The 15,388-nt window shown below is 38.2% G+C and overlaps 3 protein-coding genes and 5 non-coding genes across 8 annotated transcripts; 4 read left to right on the top strand and 4 right to left on the bottom strand.

The window, feature by feature from the left end:
• Window positions 1-113: 113 nt before the first annotated feature.
• Window positions 114-1,968, top strand: Cbr-sqv-7 (the record flags this gene model as incomplete). Its single annotated transcript, XM_002630423.1, has 6 exons — window positions 114-223; window positions 271-459; window positions 509-580; window positions 629-800; window positions 1,475-1,803; window positions 1,854-1,968. 6 exons carry the CDS (start codon window positions 114-116, stop codon window positions 1,966-1,968), a joined length of 987 nt encoding a protein of 328 aa, XP_002630469.1.
• Window positions 1,969-2,528: 560 nt separating this feature from the next.
• On the bottom strand, window positions 2,529-14,669 carry Cbr-unc-104 (the record flags this gene model as incomplete). The annotated part of the gene is made up of 22 exons (XM_045242091.1): window positions 2,529-2,753; window positions 3,434-3,878; window positions 3,948-4,368; window positions 4,552-5,180; window positions 5,227-5,387; window positions 6,041-6,188; window positions 6,238-6,358; window positions 6,407-6,542; window positions 6,594-6,816; window positions 7,104-7,244; window positions 8,430-8,561; window positions 8,950-9,148; window positions 9,230-9,350; window positions 9,397-9,554; window positions 9,779-10,047; window positions 10,480-10,932; window positions 11,320-11,480; window positions 11,765-12,044; window positions 12,197-12,375; window positions 12,418-12,586; window positions 12,628-12,852; window positions 14,566-14,669. The coding sequence occupies 22 exons, from the start codon at window positions 14,667-14,669 to the stop codon at window positions 2,529-2,531; spliced, it is 5,100 nt and encodes a 1,699-aa protein (XP_045094484.1).
• On the bottom strand, window positions 10,097-10,168 carry CBG28155. The gene has a single exon. It is a non-coding gene (tRNA).
• Window positions 10,380-10,451, top strand: CBG29072. Its single transcript has one exon. It is a non-coding gene (tRNA).
• On the bottom strand, window positions 12,075-12,146 carry CBG28447. The gene has a single exon. It is a non-coding gene (tRNA).
• On the bottom strand, window positions 12,823-12,894 carry CBG28652. The gene has a single exon. It is a non-coding gene (tRNA).
• Window positions 13,606-13,952, top strand: CBG11202 (the record flags this gene model as incomplete). The annotated part of the gene is made up of 3 exons (XM_002630422.1): window positions 13,606-13,668; window positions 13,714-13,770; window positions 13,821-13,952. Coding segments are annotated over 3 exons (252 nt in total), but the record flags the coding sequence as incomplete, so codon positions are not given.
• Window positions 14,230-14,297, top strand: CBG28697. Its single transcript has one exon. It is a non-coding gene (tRNA).
• Window positions 14,670-15,388: the final 719 nt, after the last annotated feature.

Genomic DNA, 15,388 nt, shown 5'->3' with positions numbered 1-15,388 from the left:
GCATAATTTTTTTTCTAAATCTCCTCGATATATTTTCTTACTGTATGGTTTGTCATGCTCGGCTCACATATTTTCTTAATTTTTCTCTTGATATTACCTAATCTCTGATTCAGATGACGTCACAACAGTCACCACTCCTATTACGGGTACTTTCTGCGGTTTTCTATGGAGTCATTTCGGTGCTGATTGTGTTTGTTAACAAGATTCTATTGACTAACTATAAGTGAGTTTGAAAATGATAAATTTAAAAGGAACATGCCTTGGTTTCAGGTTCCCATCATTTCTGTTCGTTGGAGTCGGTCAAATGATGGCTACCATCGTCATCCTTTTCCTGGCCAAGGTTTTCCGAATTGTACAATTTCCATCGCTCGATTCGTCAATTCCTAGGAAAATCATGCCGCTTCCACTTTTGTACTTCTTCAATCTGATCTCTGGACTCGGCGGTACTCAAATGATCAAGTTTGTGGTCTGAAAAATTAATTTCCATCCTTCAAAACAAATATTTCAGCTTACCAATGTTCACGGTTCTTCGTCGATTCTCGATTCTGATGACCATGATTCTAGAGTTTTACATTTTAGAGTGAGTCATAACTCTTAGCATCGGCCATGCTAAAACTTCAATATTCAGTGTGAAAGCGTCGAAGGCAGTCAAGATCTCAGTTGGATTGATGATTGGAGGAAGTTTCATCGCTGCTATCTACGATCTCTCGTTTGATGCTCTCGGCTACACTATGATTCTTGTCAATAATATCTGCACGGCAGCATTAGGAGTCTACACGAAGCAAAAGCTTGACGCGAAGGTAGGTGAACGACTCGTTGCCAAAAAATAGAGAAAAAAAAAGAGAAAGATCGTCCGCGTTGGCGCAATAAAAAACCATGCAAAGAGGAATAGAGAAAGAAGAAAGGGAAACGAAAAGACTTTTCTGGCTCATAAAATCGTATTGGAAGAGAAGAGCTTGTGGGCGTGGCCAAGGCCCCCGTGCCGAAAACTACCGTAACCCAAAATTTTCTACAACTTTTGTGTTGAAAACCTCTGAAGAAGTCGAAAAATAATGTTTCCAAAACTTAGAAATCGTTTGTATTTTTTTCATTTTTGAGTTTGGCCTAAATAACTTTGGGTCCCACCACGAAAATTCTGAAATTTAAAAAATTTCGGAGTCAAGCCGTCAACAAGCTAATTCCAATTAAAAGACCAAAATTGGCTGAGATACTGTAGTTTTAGTGATTTTCGTGGTGGGACATAAAAACTCGAAATTAGTCAAATTTTATGATTTTTTAGTGTTGAAGTTTGAATGGAAAGCGACCAAGGTACAGTCGCTTTTGTGTCCCATCACGAAAATCACCAAAACTACCGTAACAAATAGGGAAATAAGCTTTTAGGTTACGGTAGTTGTCGTTGTGGGATCTTCTTTTCACAGCTCCGATTTCTTTGTACCGGCATACCAGATTTAAAAACCGAAAACCCGATTTTCAGGATCTCGGAAAGTACGGGTTGATGTTCTACAACTGTCTCTTCATGCTTCTCCCAGCTCTCTGTGTTGTCCAATACACTGGTGACCTAGATCGTGCGTACGCGTTCATGCTATCCGACTCGATGACGTCGTCTGTTTGGGCATGCTTCGTGCTCTCATGCATCTGTGGATTCGTGCTCAACTATTCCCTCGTTCTGTGCACCCATCACAACTCTGCCTTGACAACAACATGCGTTGGCCCGATTAAGAATCTGTTCGTCACCTATGTAGGAATGTTCTCAAGTGGAGATTACGTCTTTCAATGGGCCAACTTTACGGGTATCAATATCAGGTATAGCTTTTAGGTTAATTGACGAGACCAATATGAGTTTTTTTTTTCAGTGTATTCGGCAGTATTCTCTACACTTATGTCACATTCCGCACTAAATCCACGACGATCTCCTACAAACCACTTCCGATGACAATGCCAACAGATGTTCATAAACCAAGAAAATAATTTCTGCACCAACTATCAACTACACACCAGTATTCTATCATATTCTATTCACTCCCATTTTCTTTCTAGCATAATTCATGTCAAATGTATCAATCACCTCATAGCTTTATAACGCATTCTATTTTTTCCACCCCGTTGTATTATAATATTCTCAAAATAACTGTGTTATTGATGTTGCCTTTTTCCCTTTGAATCCGAGTTACAATTCCCCCGAAATCGATGAAAAAGTGATGCTTTTGTGTGCTTTACTAAAAAAAATGTTTCTCAAACATTTTGAGTCAAATCAAGCGAATCAATTTATTTAGGAAGAGAACGGGAATTTGGCATTTTTCAATACAAAAGAAACAAAAGAAAGCGAAAAAGCGATAGAAAACTCTTTTCAGTGTGAATCAACTCTCAAACCGGGACACTAATTGTGGAGCACTGAAAATTGTTATACGGTCAAGAAAGTACTCGTTAGCTAAATTTAAAAATACGGTAAATCGGGGAACATATCTGAAAAAATAAATAATGAATTAATCAAAGAAAGAAACGATGAATCTAGGAAGCAAAATGAGAAATCACAGAAGAAAAAAATAAAGAAAAAATAGAGAGAGAGAGAGAGAGAGAGAGATAGAATAGAAATAAAGCAATAGAAATAGAGAAATGAGAATAATTATGGAGCTGGTGTGGTTGTTGTTGTAGCTGATGAAGTTGGAGATTTCAATGAATTTCCATTTTGATTTCCGTGTAGTTTCATTTGACCAGCCATCAATGGATTGATAGCATACAGCCAGTCGTACATTCTGAAAATAGATTATTTGAATTCTTGAATTTTGTAACGTTTCGATGAAAATTAAATTCTACAGATGCTAACAATCATCATTTTCATACCAATAATCTAAATTCGGTTCGGAAAATCATTGAATTCACAGAAATTAAACTTTTCAGTACAGTATACCGATTTTGGGGTGGAGCCTCGTAAATCGCCCGCGAAATATTTCAGGTGTCAGTTTTTTTTTTAATTCGACAATACAAGCTCCTTCAAATGCGCCTTCAAAAGTTTCGCTATTCGTCTGGTACAAAAAATCAGAACTGAGGAAGAGAAACGCCGGTGGCCGTGGTCGAAGGTCTCCCAACGACAACTACCGTAACCTAAAAGCTTATTTCCCGTATTTGTTACGGTAGTTTTTGTGGTTTTTTGTGGTGGGACCCAAAAACGACTGTATCTTGGTCAGTTTAAGTTCAAAATGCATAACTCAAAAATCATAAAATTTGACTAGTTTCGAGTTTTCGGGCCCCACCACGAAAATCCCTAAAACTACAGTACCTCAGCCAATTTTTGCCCAGAATTGAAAATTAAAAAAAAAAACAGAAATAGCTTGTTGAGAACTTCAAAATGAGTATAAACACGATTAGTTTCGAACTCTAAATTTTTTTCTGGGTCCCACCACGAAAACCTTTTCTAATTCAAAGAATCTCATACCTCATCTCCAGGCATCATCTGCATCAAAAATCCTCGCTGATTTGTGCAAACACTGAATGTATTTGGAACCTTAACCATGGCTTGAAGATCTTCGGAATGTTCGATTCTCGCATTCGCCAAATTGATGATTCCTCGGATTACGAGATCTCGATCATCTCGGAACAACAGAATGTACGGACGACGAACAACTACCCATCGACGAGTCCAGCCCTGGGTTTTTTCTTCCAAAAAGTTCATATATCCCTTCTTCGAAACAACCACTCCAACACGTTCTTCCAACACCTCGGGAACCAAAATATTGAGTTGAAGGATTCGGGATCCACTCAAACTTCGCTTCATTCCTCCGATGCTGTCAATGATGTCATCGTTTGATGTGAGGTTCTGGTCAGACTTCGATTTTTGACGGCAGAGAAGATCGGATGATTGTGAAGATCTGATAAGAGATCTGTAAATGGAAATGATTGAATTTGGAAGAGATAAAAAAAAGAAGAAGATGATGAAGAAGATGACTTACTTATCAGAAGTTGGAGATGTGATGCTATTTGATCCACTCTCATCACTGAGTTCTTGTGCTTTGTTTCCAGTTGGAGGATCCTTGTTCATTGGAATTTTGTTTTTGATCAGTCCCAACACTTTTCCAACAATCCCTTTTTCCTTATCATCCAGCTTGACACTTTCCGGAATAGCGCAAACCGGATCACATGGACTGACTGGAGTTCTCACTTCTCCCTTGTTCTTCTTTCCCTTTAATCTATCACGAAGTCTCAAGAACAGCCGAACTCTTTCCACTTGTTGAAGTCGGGTCAATTTTTCTAATTCCCATTGATGCTCAAAGATCAGTGAATCGCCACGTGGTCTCCATTGACCTAGATTCTCTTCTCCTCTCACATAAGCCGATGAAGTGTCAAGAACACGACGTTGACGACGGATCGCTCCTGAAAAACATCTGAAATTGGAAAACAGAAAAAAGAAGGAAACCAAAAAAAGGCAAAAAGCAAAAAAAGCATTAAGGGAGAGAAATGGGTGAGAAGGATGCCTCTATGAAAGCTTCTAATTTGAGGGATAGTGAGAATTCGAGGGGTAGAGAAAAATAAAAGCGGAAAGCGTTTCACCTGGACTACCTGAGTCGGATCCATCCTTCAGGCACAATTGATACACTCCTGGAACACGATTCATTTCTGGCGATTTTGAGATTCCACCAATCAGCGAGCGGCAGAAACGACTGGCTGCTGAGATCTTGGAGTCTCTGGCGTAGATCAGAAGACACAAGTCTTTAGTAATCACAGCTGGCTGAGCGCATCCATCCAATTCCATGTAAGCAGAAAGAGTCATGTAAATTTGATCTCCATAATTGGAAACTCTGTTTAGAAGCGGAGAATTATGAAGGGAAGAGTCCCAAGCTGCTTCAAATTGGAAGAATGTTCGATCATCCATGGAAAATTCCATGAAGGTTCCAGGGAACAATCCAAGAGATAACACATCCACATCATCTCCTCCAGCCCATTCTGGACCAGCACGAATACGTCCAACAACCAGTTCTTGACAATCTTTCCATTTCAATTCTCCCTTCTCATGGCATATGGTAATTTTGATTCTTCTCTGAATTCCTTGATGAAGAAGGAAGATTCCATGAGTTGGGAGCCCTTGAGCATGATCGACAATCGTTGGAACGTACTCTCCATTATTCGCCAGCTCGCAAATCTCGAACCAAACCAAAAGATCGTGTTTTGACTTCACAGAAGCCGTGCTGAAAATTGTTGTAAATTAATATAGAAAAGATGGAAAAAACTAACTTGTTGTGAATTGGCGCATTTGCTTTTTTGCTCTTAACGGGTGTTGAAATCACAAGACTTGGCTGTTGGAATGTCAATTTAGTGCTCAATCTTCTTCCAAGTGCACTGTTTTGTCTTTCGAAATTGAATTGCTCACTTTTCGGTTGGAAATGTCCGAAAACCTGAAAACAGAAAAATTAAGACCAATCTTATGAACGGGGGCGTTGGCGGGCCAATGGCGGACCCGAGACGGGCCTTCGCTGGCCCTGCCATAGTTCCTTTTTAAAACCACTATTTTTTGATCAACTAAATCAGACATGATAGAACTCGATGTGTACTACGAAACGATACAAAAAAACTGTACCTTGTCTATGAACAAAGTTACAAGCTATAAAGCTGTGATCGCGTAGCTCAGACAGTTTTTGTATTGTAACTTTGTTCATAGACAAGGTACAGTAGTCCAAATAGTATCATTTCGTAGTACTCGGCAAGTTCTATAACGTCTGATTTGGTTGGTTCAAACGTTTTCATTCTAAAAAAACCTATGACATGACCGCCGAAGGCCCGCCAGGGGCTCCGTTTACAAGCCCGATTACCGTAAACACTATAGTAGAACGCCCACCAAATCAACTTTAAATCTACATATCTCGGTTACTGTGAAAGATATCAAAAAGTAGTACACTGACAAACTGTTTTGAATATTATAATAAACATTTTATCAGTTGACAAATTTTTGATATCTCTTACAGGAATCGAGATAACTGAGTTTGAAGTTGAAAGTTAGGGATGCCGTTCTATTAGAGTGTTTATGAAAAACTCCTATGAAAAAACAAACCTCGAAAATAATTGGGAAATGGTGGAGATAGTGGAGAAACGTCTTGCTCATTTTGATGTGAAGATTTTGAGTGTGTTCGAATGTCAACGGTGATTTCGAATTCTTCATTGGCTCGGTGGAGAATGCTTCGTCGTGACGGTGAAGGAAACTGAAAAAAAAACGATTTAAATATTTATTTCCTCCATAAGAATACTCACTTGAATTGACAGAATACATCTGAATACGCTTCTGCCACGTCGATGGCTTGAAGAACGACAACACGGAAACAGAATTCCACTTCTTCTTTCATGTGCTCAGGGAACGCCAATTCGTTGGATTCTGGAATTTTTTTCTTGAATTTTGATTACTCTGATTCCTTTTAGTTACCATCAGTCTCTCCATTTTTATGGGTTTTCAGGAAATCTTCTTTTCTGAAATGTAGTTTCGCAGTTTGACGAACTCCTTTCTTCTGGCACGGCGCCTCATCCTTCTGCACTGGTTCGATAGCAACTTTCAGATAACCCTAAAGTATATAGCTATTTAGAATTTATGTCCCTAATTCTATGTTTCATACTTTAACTTCTCCTTTCTCGTTGACAACAGCCACTTTATGAATTAGTGGAACATTGTGAAGCAAGTTATTCAAATATACAAACGCCCTCCCAACCATTCTGAACCATGGGAATCGATCATAAAATGGATCGGTACCCATTAATGCATCCATCATTGGATCTTGATCTGTAGGTGACATCTGTGCATCCGTTTCATACATGTCACGCATTGCTTCAAGACGTTGTCTGAAAATGGAAATTAAACTAAAGCTGAAAACAAAATCGAGAAAGGAGATGTCACAAAAAAAGATTGATTAGTTGTGTCTCGCGCAATAGTTTCAAACATGCTCAGGGGATGGTTACAGTAACCCAAAGAAGAAATCATTTGGAAACCTTTAAATCAAAAAGTTGAGAATTTAAGAGAAATAAGAATCATGCACAATACTGGAGAAAGATGGATTTTTGAGAGGAAATGTATTGCATGCGAAGCAAAAAGCGGGTGAGAGAAAGAAGAGAAGAATCAGATCCAGTACCTGTCGGGTATAAGACGTGCCGGATTGAGATGCAAAGCAGCTAGCCATCCTTCAGCCACTGGTGGATATGGTGCATCGACTGGTGTTCCAGCAACAGAAAGTTCCGAATTGTAGAAGATTCGCATGTCTTCGAGACGTTGCCTGTAATTGGTCGGAACGGGCGATCTACGGTATTCTTCATTTTCAGAGGAAATGTTTTCTTTTTATAAGAGGGTAAATAACATACTAAAATCTAGAGGTTCGGTTTTACAGAAGGAAGAAGTTTGGAAAAATTATAGAAGTGTTTGTTTTGAAAGTTTTGAACTGCCGTATTTCATCTAATAAGGACAAAGTGTCAATTTTGAGCTCAATTATCTCGATTTCTGTAAAAGATTTCAAAAATCGGTCAACTGATAAATTATTTATCATAATATCATCAATATTTTGTCAGTTTACAAATTTTTGATATCTTTCACAGGAATCGAGATAATTGGGCTTAAAGTTGACAGCTTATGTGGGCTTCTATTATAGGTTTTACCGTATTTGTTCTTGGTTCTTAGCACAACAAAGATACAGAATTTACAAAATTCCCCCCAATAATTTTACAGCTGTTTTTTTATACAAAGATTTTTTTCAAAAAACTTGAATTCTCTTTTGAATGCTTGATATACCTAACTCTCTCCGGGAATCCGAAAACTTGTGGAAACAATTAATAAAAATAAAAATTTAAAAATTCAGCATATTTCTTCCAGTTACTCTCGCGGCTTAAAGGCCGACCTGAGAAATTGTGTTTCCCCAAATACCGTAAAACATCTAATAGAAGGGCCTCCCACCGTCAAGTTTGAGCTTAATTATCTCATTTCCTGTGAAAGATATCGAAAATGTGTCAACCGATAAACCACTTCTGATATTATGATAAACAATTTTATCAGTTGACATCTTTTTAAAATCTTTGGCAGGAATCGAGATAAATTGGCTCAAGGAGCCCTTCAGGTTTCACGGTAATCTATGAACTCAATAAAAGTGTATCCAGAAGTTTTGAACCAAAAGATAGTGATACCGTGCCGCCCGAGTGAACATTGAAACAGTGAGAAAAAAAGAAATTGGTAGAAGAAGTGTACAGTACACAGTACACTTAAGCGATAAGTGAAAGCACAAGAAGCTGCTCTGTGGGCGTGTGAATAAAGAAAAATGAGAAAAAATGAGTTATTCTAATAAAAACACGACGACGTGATTTCAAGACAACGGGTTACTGTAGTTGCAGATCTACACATGGAGATCGTGCAGAGAGAAGAAGAGATCAGAGAGAGGATGAGAAAGACAAAAGAGAAACATTGGATGACTTACTTGAGCTTCTCAATGCTCCAGTAATGAGTTGCTCCATTTTTAAGATCCTGAACTTGAATTGCAACCACTGTTTTTGGATACGGTCGAAGGGTGAGGTCTTCTCCAGGGGGTAGGAGATCAGGTGGCAGTGGACTGAAATTTTGATTTGAGTTTTCACTTACAGTGTATCTCGGTTCTTGTGAAAGAGATCAAAAAGTGTTTAACTAACAAAATGTTCAACATAATGTCACCAATATTTTATCAGTTGATTTATTTTTGATATCTCTTACAAGAACTGAGATATATGGGTTCAAAGTTGGCGTATTTTTCAGTTGATTTTTGGTTATTTTATTTTGAGCTGAATTATCTTGGTTGCTGTGAAAGGTATCAAAAAGTAGTCAACTGGTAAATTATATATCGTAATATAACCAATATTTTATTAGTTGACAAAATTTTGATACCTTTTATAGGAACTGAGATAATTGAGCTCAAAGATGATTGATCTTATTGATCGGTACCGTAGTTTCTGATTTCCACTCACCTATACATGGTGTCTGTGAGCAAGGCAAATTGGAATTGCACCTTCTTTTTGAGTTCCACAGAAATCGCATTGGCTTCTTTGACGAAAATCGCATTTCCCCAAAGATCATCTCTTACAGAAGTGAACTGATGGTATCTCCATTTGATTGCAGCCTTTCTGACGACTCTTTTTTGATCGGAGGACCATTTCAATTCTTCTGCTGGAATATATTTCCATTGTACAGGACATTTTGGAAATTGATATCTTCAACAAAAAATCTCCGCTTCTAAAAATAACTCACGAAATTCAGTCATAGAAGACGTCAACATTCTCTCTCCTTCCCAAATTGAACCTCCACTCGATATGACAGACTGAGCCAAGTCCACTTGTCTCTGTAGACTTTCGATCAATGTCTCGTACTCCTGCAACAAAATTTTTGAAATGTTTTCTAATCTAAATGCTAATTACCTTCGTTTGCAACAACATTTTCTTCTCCAATTCCACTTTCTCTTTTCTATATTGTGACTCCATTTCCAATAATTTATTTTCCATTTGTTTCTTCAAATCGATTCCTTGCTTTTCCAAAAGTTCTTGTTGAGCATATTTCCAGTCAATTGGTTGTTCAGCTGTAAATAAATTTCCTTTCGAAGCTACCGTAACCCATCCTAACCGTCAACTATCTTCGACCTCAATTATCTCGATTCTTGTGAAAGATATTAAAAAGTGGTCAACTGATAAAATATTTATCATGCTATGACCAATATTTTATTAGTTGACAAATTTTTTATATCTTTCACAGGAATCGAGATAATTGAGTTTGAAGAAGACGGTATTATCTATTTTCTCTTACCAGTAATTGCTGCCAAATTATGTCTACTTTGTCTAGCTTCTTGTGGATCGTTATACCGGAAGACGTGATGTTTTCCAAGAATCACTCTGGATCCAGTATGTAGTACTGTTGGTGTCGTTACTTGTTTTCCATTGATATAAACAGAAGCTTCTGGTTGCATTGATAATGTAACATTGCCATCTTCATTCACAAATTCACAGTGAAGGTCTAGAATTGCTTCTCCTGATAAGAGAATGTCAGGGCGTCTTTCAGCCTCCGGGCGACCAACACTGAAAAGAAAACTTATTTTGTTCAGTTAAAATGCAAAAAAAAAGATTCTGGAGGTATGGGGAATTGAACCCCAGCCCTCTCCCATGCTAAGGGAGCGCTCTACCACTGAGCTATACCCCCGCACGATTTCATATGATTCCAAATCTATTAAATAGAGAGAAATTGTGTCAATTTCTATCGATCTTTCCGCGCGGACAAAAAACTGGAAATTCATCCTGTTTGCCTTTCCCTCGCGGAATCATTTTTCACACTATCCGCATAAACATTGCCGCACTGTCTTTTTCTCACGACTCTCATAAACTGATTGACACTTGATTCGAATAGAACATGCGGGGGTATAGCTCAGTGGTAGAGCGCTCCCTTAGCATGGGAGAGGGCTGGGGTTCAATTCCCCATACCTCCAGAATCTTTTTTTTCCTTATTTATCTTACCTCGTAACTCCTTCTTTCAAGTAATAGATCAGACACTCTGACATCAGAGGATCCTCGTTCAAATTCACCAAATGTGGAAGCTTCTTTGGACTGAAAACTCCCAATGTGGTGCCATCATCCAGACACGCAAGACCCATGTCTCGAAGTTCCTCTTCTCTTTGTTTTCTGATTTCTTCTGTATTTCTCAATTTCTGTTCCCATGTCTTATCCAATTCAGCTATCAATTTCTCCGAAGCTTGCAATTGTTCTATTGTGTCATGTACTTGCGCAGATAACTTTGGTCCCTTCTTAGGTTTTCCTGGAGTATCTTGAACTTCTGCCACGTCGATTCCCTTGTCTTCCAGAATGTGACGTAATTTGTTGACTTCTTCTTTGAGTTCCCGAATGAGTTTGGCGTTTGGATCCTCATTAACGATGGCTTGGCAAACAATTTGTTTCGCTCGATCCGCGTATCTGAAATGCAGAATTAAACTTCCGTCTTCGCGTCACTTCGAAACCGCGACACTTCGAAGCCAGTCATTTCGAAACCGTAGTGATACAGACTAATGGATGAATTTCAGACTGCAAAAAAAATTTTAAGGTTTTCAAATATGTTTTTTCGGATAAAAGATATTCTGAAACTCGAAAAATCCAAAATTAAATTTTTCAAGAAATAATTTTTTTCGAATTTTGCGAGTTTCAAAATGTTTTCTATCAGAAAAGGTATATTTGAAAACCCACAAATGTTTTTCTAGTCTGAAACGTATCCATTCGTCTGTATTACCACGGTTTTGAAATGACGGGTTTCGAAGTAACGTAGAGCCGAACTTCCTATGCATCCATTTTTTGATTTAAGCCTACCTCAAAGTACTCAATGTTTCATCAAAATTGATATCGGCTGGAGACAGTGCAGCCAGCATAGCCGTTTTTGAATTCCCTCCCAAATTTTCTCTCAAAAGCCATGTCAACACAGAATCACGATATGGAATCACTCCCTTCATTCGTCGTTTCTTATTTCCCGCCTGAAAACAATCACTCAGTTCTAGAACACATTCTTTGGTATGTCAGGTCACTCGAAAAAGCTGCAAGTACGCTCCAACGAAATTTCGTAGATTGTCGATGGAGCATGTTTGCATTTAGTGTTTTAAGCATGTGTTAAATGGTAATTATACATTCAATTCACAATACACCCAGAGAAAAACTGTGTTACGGTTTAAAAAACGGTGAAAAAATAATTTGATGGTTGACCACTCTAACTTACTGATTCTTTTTCTATTTCCGTCTACAACTGAAATGTGAACAAAACAGAAACATGATGTTTCGAACTTACTTCTTCAGCAAGTTTACTGATGACAAGACCCAAAGTTGTCAAACTCTTGTTAATATTGGCTCCTTCCTTCAATCTTTGGCCTTCAGCTCCTGTGGAATTAGCTCTTTCAGATCCGGCCAAATCGACTAGCGATATTTTTGAAACTTTCTCCGTATCCAAGTTAGTATCGCTACAGTGTCTTTTTTGAGTGAGAACGATTGTGAAAACTGCATGAGATCTAGACGACGTTGAGTTCATGTTAGTGGCAGCAACGGTTCTGAAAAAAAAACAAGTTTAAAAGTGTATCTGGAGGTATGGGGAATCGAACCCCAGACTTCTCGCATGCAAAGCGAGCGCTCTACCCCTGAGCTATACCCCCACATAAACATTGCTTGTTGTTTATTTACATGAACCGTCTATTCCTCTCACCTCGCCTTGTTTCCTTCGTCCATCAGATTGCAAATATCGTTGTATGAACAGACAGCCATTTTGGTTAGATCATCGACATATGGACCGAGAAGTGGATGTTCACGGACTCGCAGGTTTCCTCCAGAGCTGGGATTCAGAAGATCTTTGACCCTTTCGCAGTAAATTTCCATATAGGAGACCTAAATTGATAGATCCCATTTGATATGATTAGATTCTATTACCTCGACAGAATATTCTACATTTTTGTCATTGTTATTATCGATACGTTCAAATAGATCGTCACACAATCTGGGAATGATTCCCATTTCGTCCTTATCATTCGCTTTCCCCATCATGGTGTATGATTTTCCAGATCCAGTTTGTCCATATGCAAATATACACACGTTATACCTAAATCTTTTTTGTTCATCTATTCTCTTTTTTTGTTCTACCCCTCGAATGCGTGAGCAAGCATCTCCACTCCAAGCTCTTCATACACTTGCTTCTGAGAAATAAAATGTGGGTCATTCTTGGTAAAGGACCAGTAGGAGTGATCAAAATTGAAACTGAAGTTCTCCTTGTTAATGGATTGACCGTTGATAGCTGAAAAAAAAATTTTTTTTTGAATTAAAAAGAAAAAAAGATTCTGGAGGTATGGGGAATTGAACCCCAGCCCTCTCCCATGCTAAGGGAGCGCTCTACCACTGAGCTATACCCCCGCACGATTTCATATGATTCCAAATCTATTAAATAGAGAGAAACTGTGTCAATTTCTATAGATCTTTCCGCGCGGACAAAAAAACTGGAAATTCATCCTGTTTGCCTTTCCCTCGCGGAATCATTTTTCACACTATCCGCATAAACATTGCCGCACTGTCTTTTTCTCACGACTCTCATAACATGATTGACACTTGATTCGAATAGAACATGCGGGGGTATCACAGGTGATTCGTGATTGACCAATTACAGATGAAGAGCTATAAACGACCCAATTACTCACCTACCGCAAACTAGTGCTTCTACAATTGAACATTCACGAGCACATTGCGTATCTTACTAACTGACCCTATAAAAGGCCCACATTTGACCAATCGCGAAAAAATTCTTGTTTTTCCTTTTTCGAAGTTCTTTCACCTATTTTGATTATTTTTCATCGTTTTTTTTCAGTTTCCTTCGCAATTTTCGTCCGTAAGTTATTATTTAACCTACAAAAGCATACTAGAATACTGTCTCAGCCAGTATTTTGCTTTTTATTTGCAGAAAAATTGGAAAAATGGCCAGGAGACAAATGTCGGAAGCTAGAAGTCGAAATTTTGGTTTATTCAGGAGATAGCACTGCTACTTTACTTTCAAAAGGTAAGAAGCGTTCAGAAAGTCCGAATTTCAAATCCAATTTTTACAGGGAGCCAGGAAATTCTCAATTTTCTGGTACGTCCACTGAGTACTCCGGAAAAGAAACGACTGAGAAAGAGGAAGGGAGAAAAACTGGAAAGGTGGGTAGATTTGTAAAAAATCTGAGAAAAAACTTTAGATTTCAGTCGGAAGTGTCAAATTCGCTGATTTCGAGAAAATTTCCAGCCGATAACTTCTGTCAGGTATAGTACAAAAATTAGTGGGAGCTTAAAATTTCGAAAAATCATTTCAGTTTGCTAACCGAGATTCTACAGCGTCTTCTCCTCCCCCACTTGGACCGTCATCGAAAAAGACAAAAGCTGGCAGAAGTAGAAGCTTCGACGCCGCTCCAGGCAATACGATGACAGAGGAAGAGATTATATAACTTTTAATTAATTGTTTTTTCGTTTTTCCTTGTTTTTTCTGTGGAATAAACAATTTTTAGCAGCTGCTAGCTTCCAGATTCGAAAAAATATATGCCAATTATTGCTCTCGCGACAAGCCAATTGTAGGAGATTTGCTTGCGATAGGCGGAATATTGGTCGTTTGCGGTGGCGCTTTCGTGATTGGTCTGTAAATGGCCTGCGGCAGGCATGTTCCGATGTACCCATGGCGATTTTCCGCGAACAATATTTCACCTATTATAGACGCTGCGCGAATCACCTGTGATAGCTCAGTGGTAGAGCGCTCCCTTAGCATGGGAGAGGGCTGGGGTTCAATACCTCCAGAATCTTTTTTCTCATCGTTTTCTTCTTTCGCTATTAGAAGCACACGAGCTCATCTTTTCTATTTTTTATGCATTGCTTCTTTCTTCTCTCTCTCTCTCTCTCTCTCTCTCTCTCTCTCTCTCTCTCTCTCTTTTTTTTTTCAATTATTCCGTTTCGGTCCAGTGATGGACGTCACCAGAGTTTTTCGAGCATCATTTGGGGCTCTTTTTTCTAGACAATTGCGGGGCGAAGGGGTTAACCCGGTCTCTCAAATGTCATTCCCTTGAGGACTTACTTGTCGTATTTCCATTCACTTGAAGGACGCATTTTGAAGCGTTCGATATTTCTCTTTGGTTGAATGGACGTACTCGAACTGCCACTTTAACCGAAGACATCTGCAAAAATTTCAATAAAGAAGAGCATAAAGCTAGGGAAAATAAACGAGAAGATGGAGATAAATGTTAATTGGAGAAGGCAAATGTCGGAGAACAAAATCGATTAGAGCTTTGATTCAATTAGAAAGACTCTGTGAACTGAAAATTCAAATTTTTCATGGCATGAAATTCAGAAAAAAGCTAATGTTTCACAAAAAAAATTAGAAGAAACCTTTCAAAATGGGCATAAAGATGGCTAGATTTTGAAAAAAAAACCGTTTTTCAATTTTTCAGAAAAAATATATATGCATGTTTATACTCATTTTGAAACCCATTTTGAGCTGAATTTGAAAAAAGAATATTTTTCCCACTTTCAGCAAGTCGATAACTTCAAAAGGAGTATAAACATGACTAGGTTCTACCGTAATCACTCTAATAGAAAACCCTCTCAAACCACTAGCTTCGAGCCGTAATATCTCGGTTCCTGTAAAAGATATGAAATAGTTGTCAACTAATAAAATGTTTGTCATAACATTAAAAAATTTTGTTAATTGACAACTTGTTGAAATCTATTCTAGAAATTGAGATAATTGTGCTCAAATTGTAGGTATAAGGTGGCGCCTTCTTCTCACTTTGAGCAGCTCACTTTGAGCCAACTTATCTCGGTTCTTGCAAAAGATATAAAAAAGTAATCAATTAACAAAATGTTTTTCATATTATCACAAACATTTTATTAGTTG

Source organism: Caenorhabditis briggsae, assembly GCF_000004555.2.
Source record: "Caenorhabditis briggsae complete genome, chrII, whole genome shotgun sequence".
In the NCBI taxonomy this organism is placed as follows: Eukaryota; Metazoa; Nematoda; class Chromadorea; order Rhabditida; family Rhabditidae; genus Caenorhabditis; species Caenorhabditis briggsae.
This window is presented reverse-complemented; position numbering and strand designations above follow the sequence as displayed.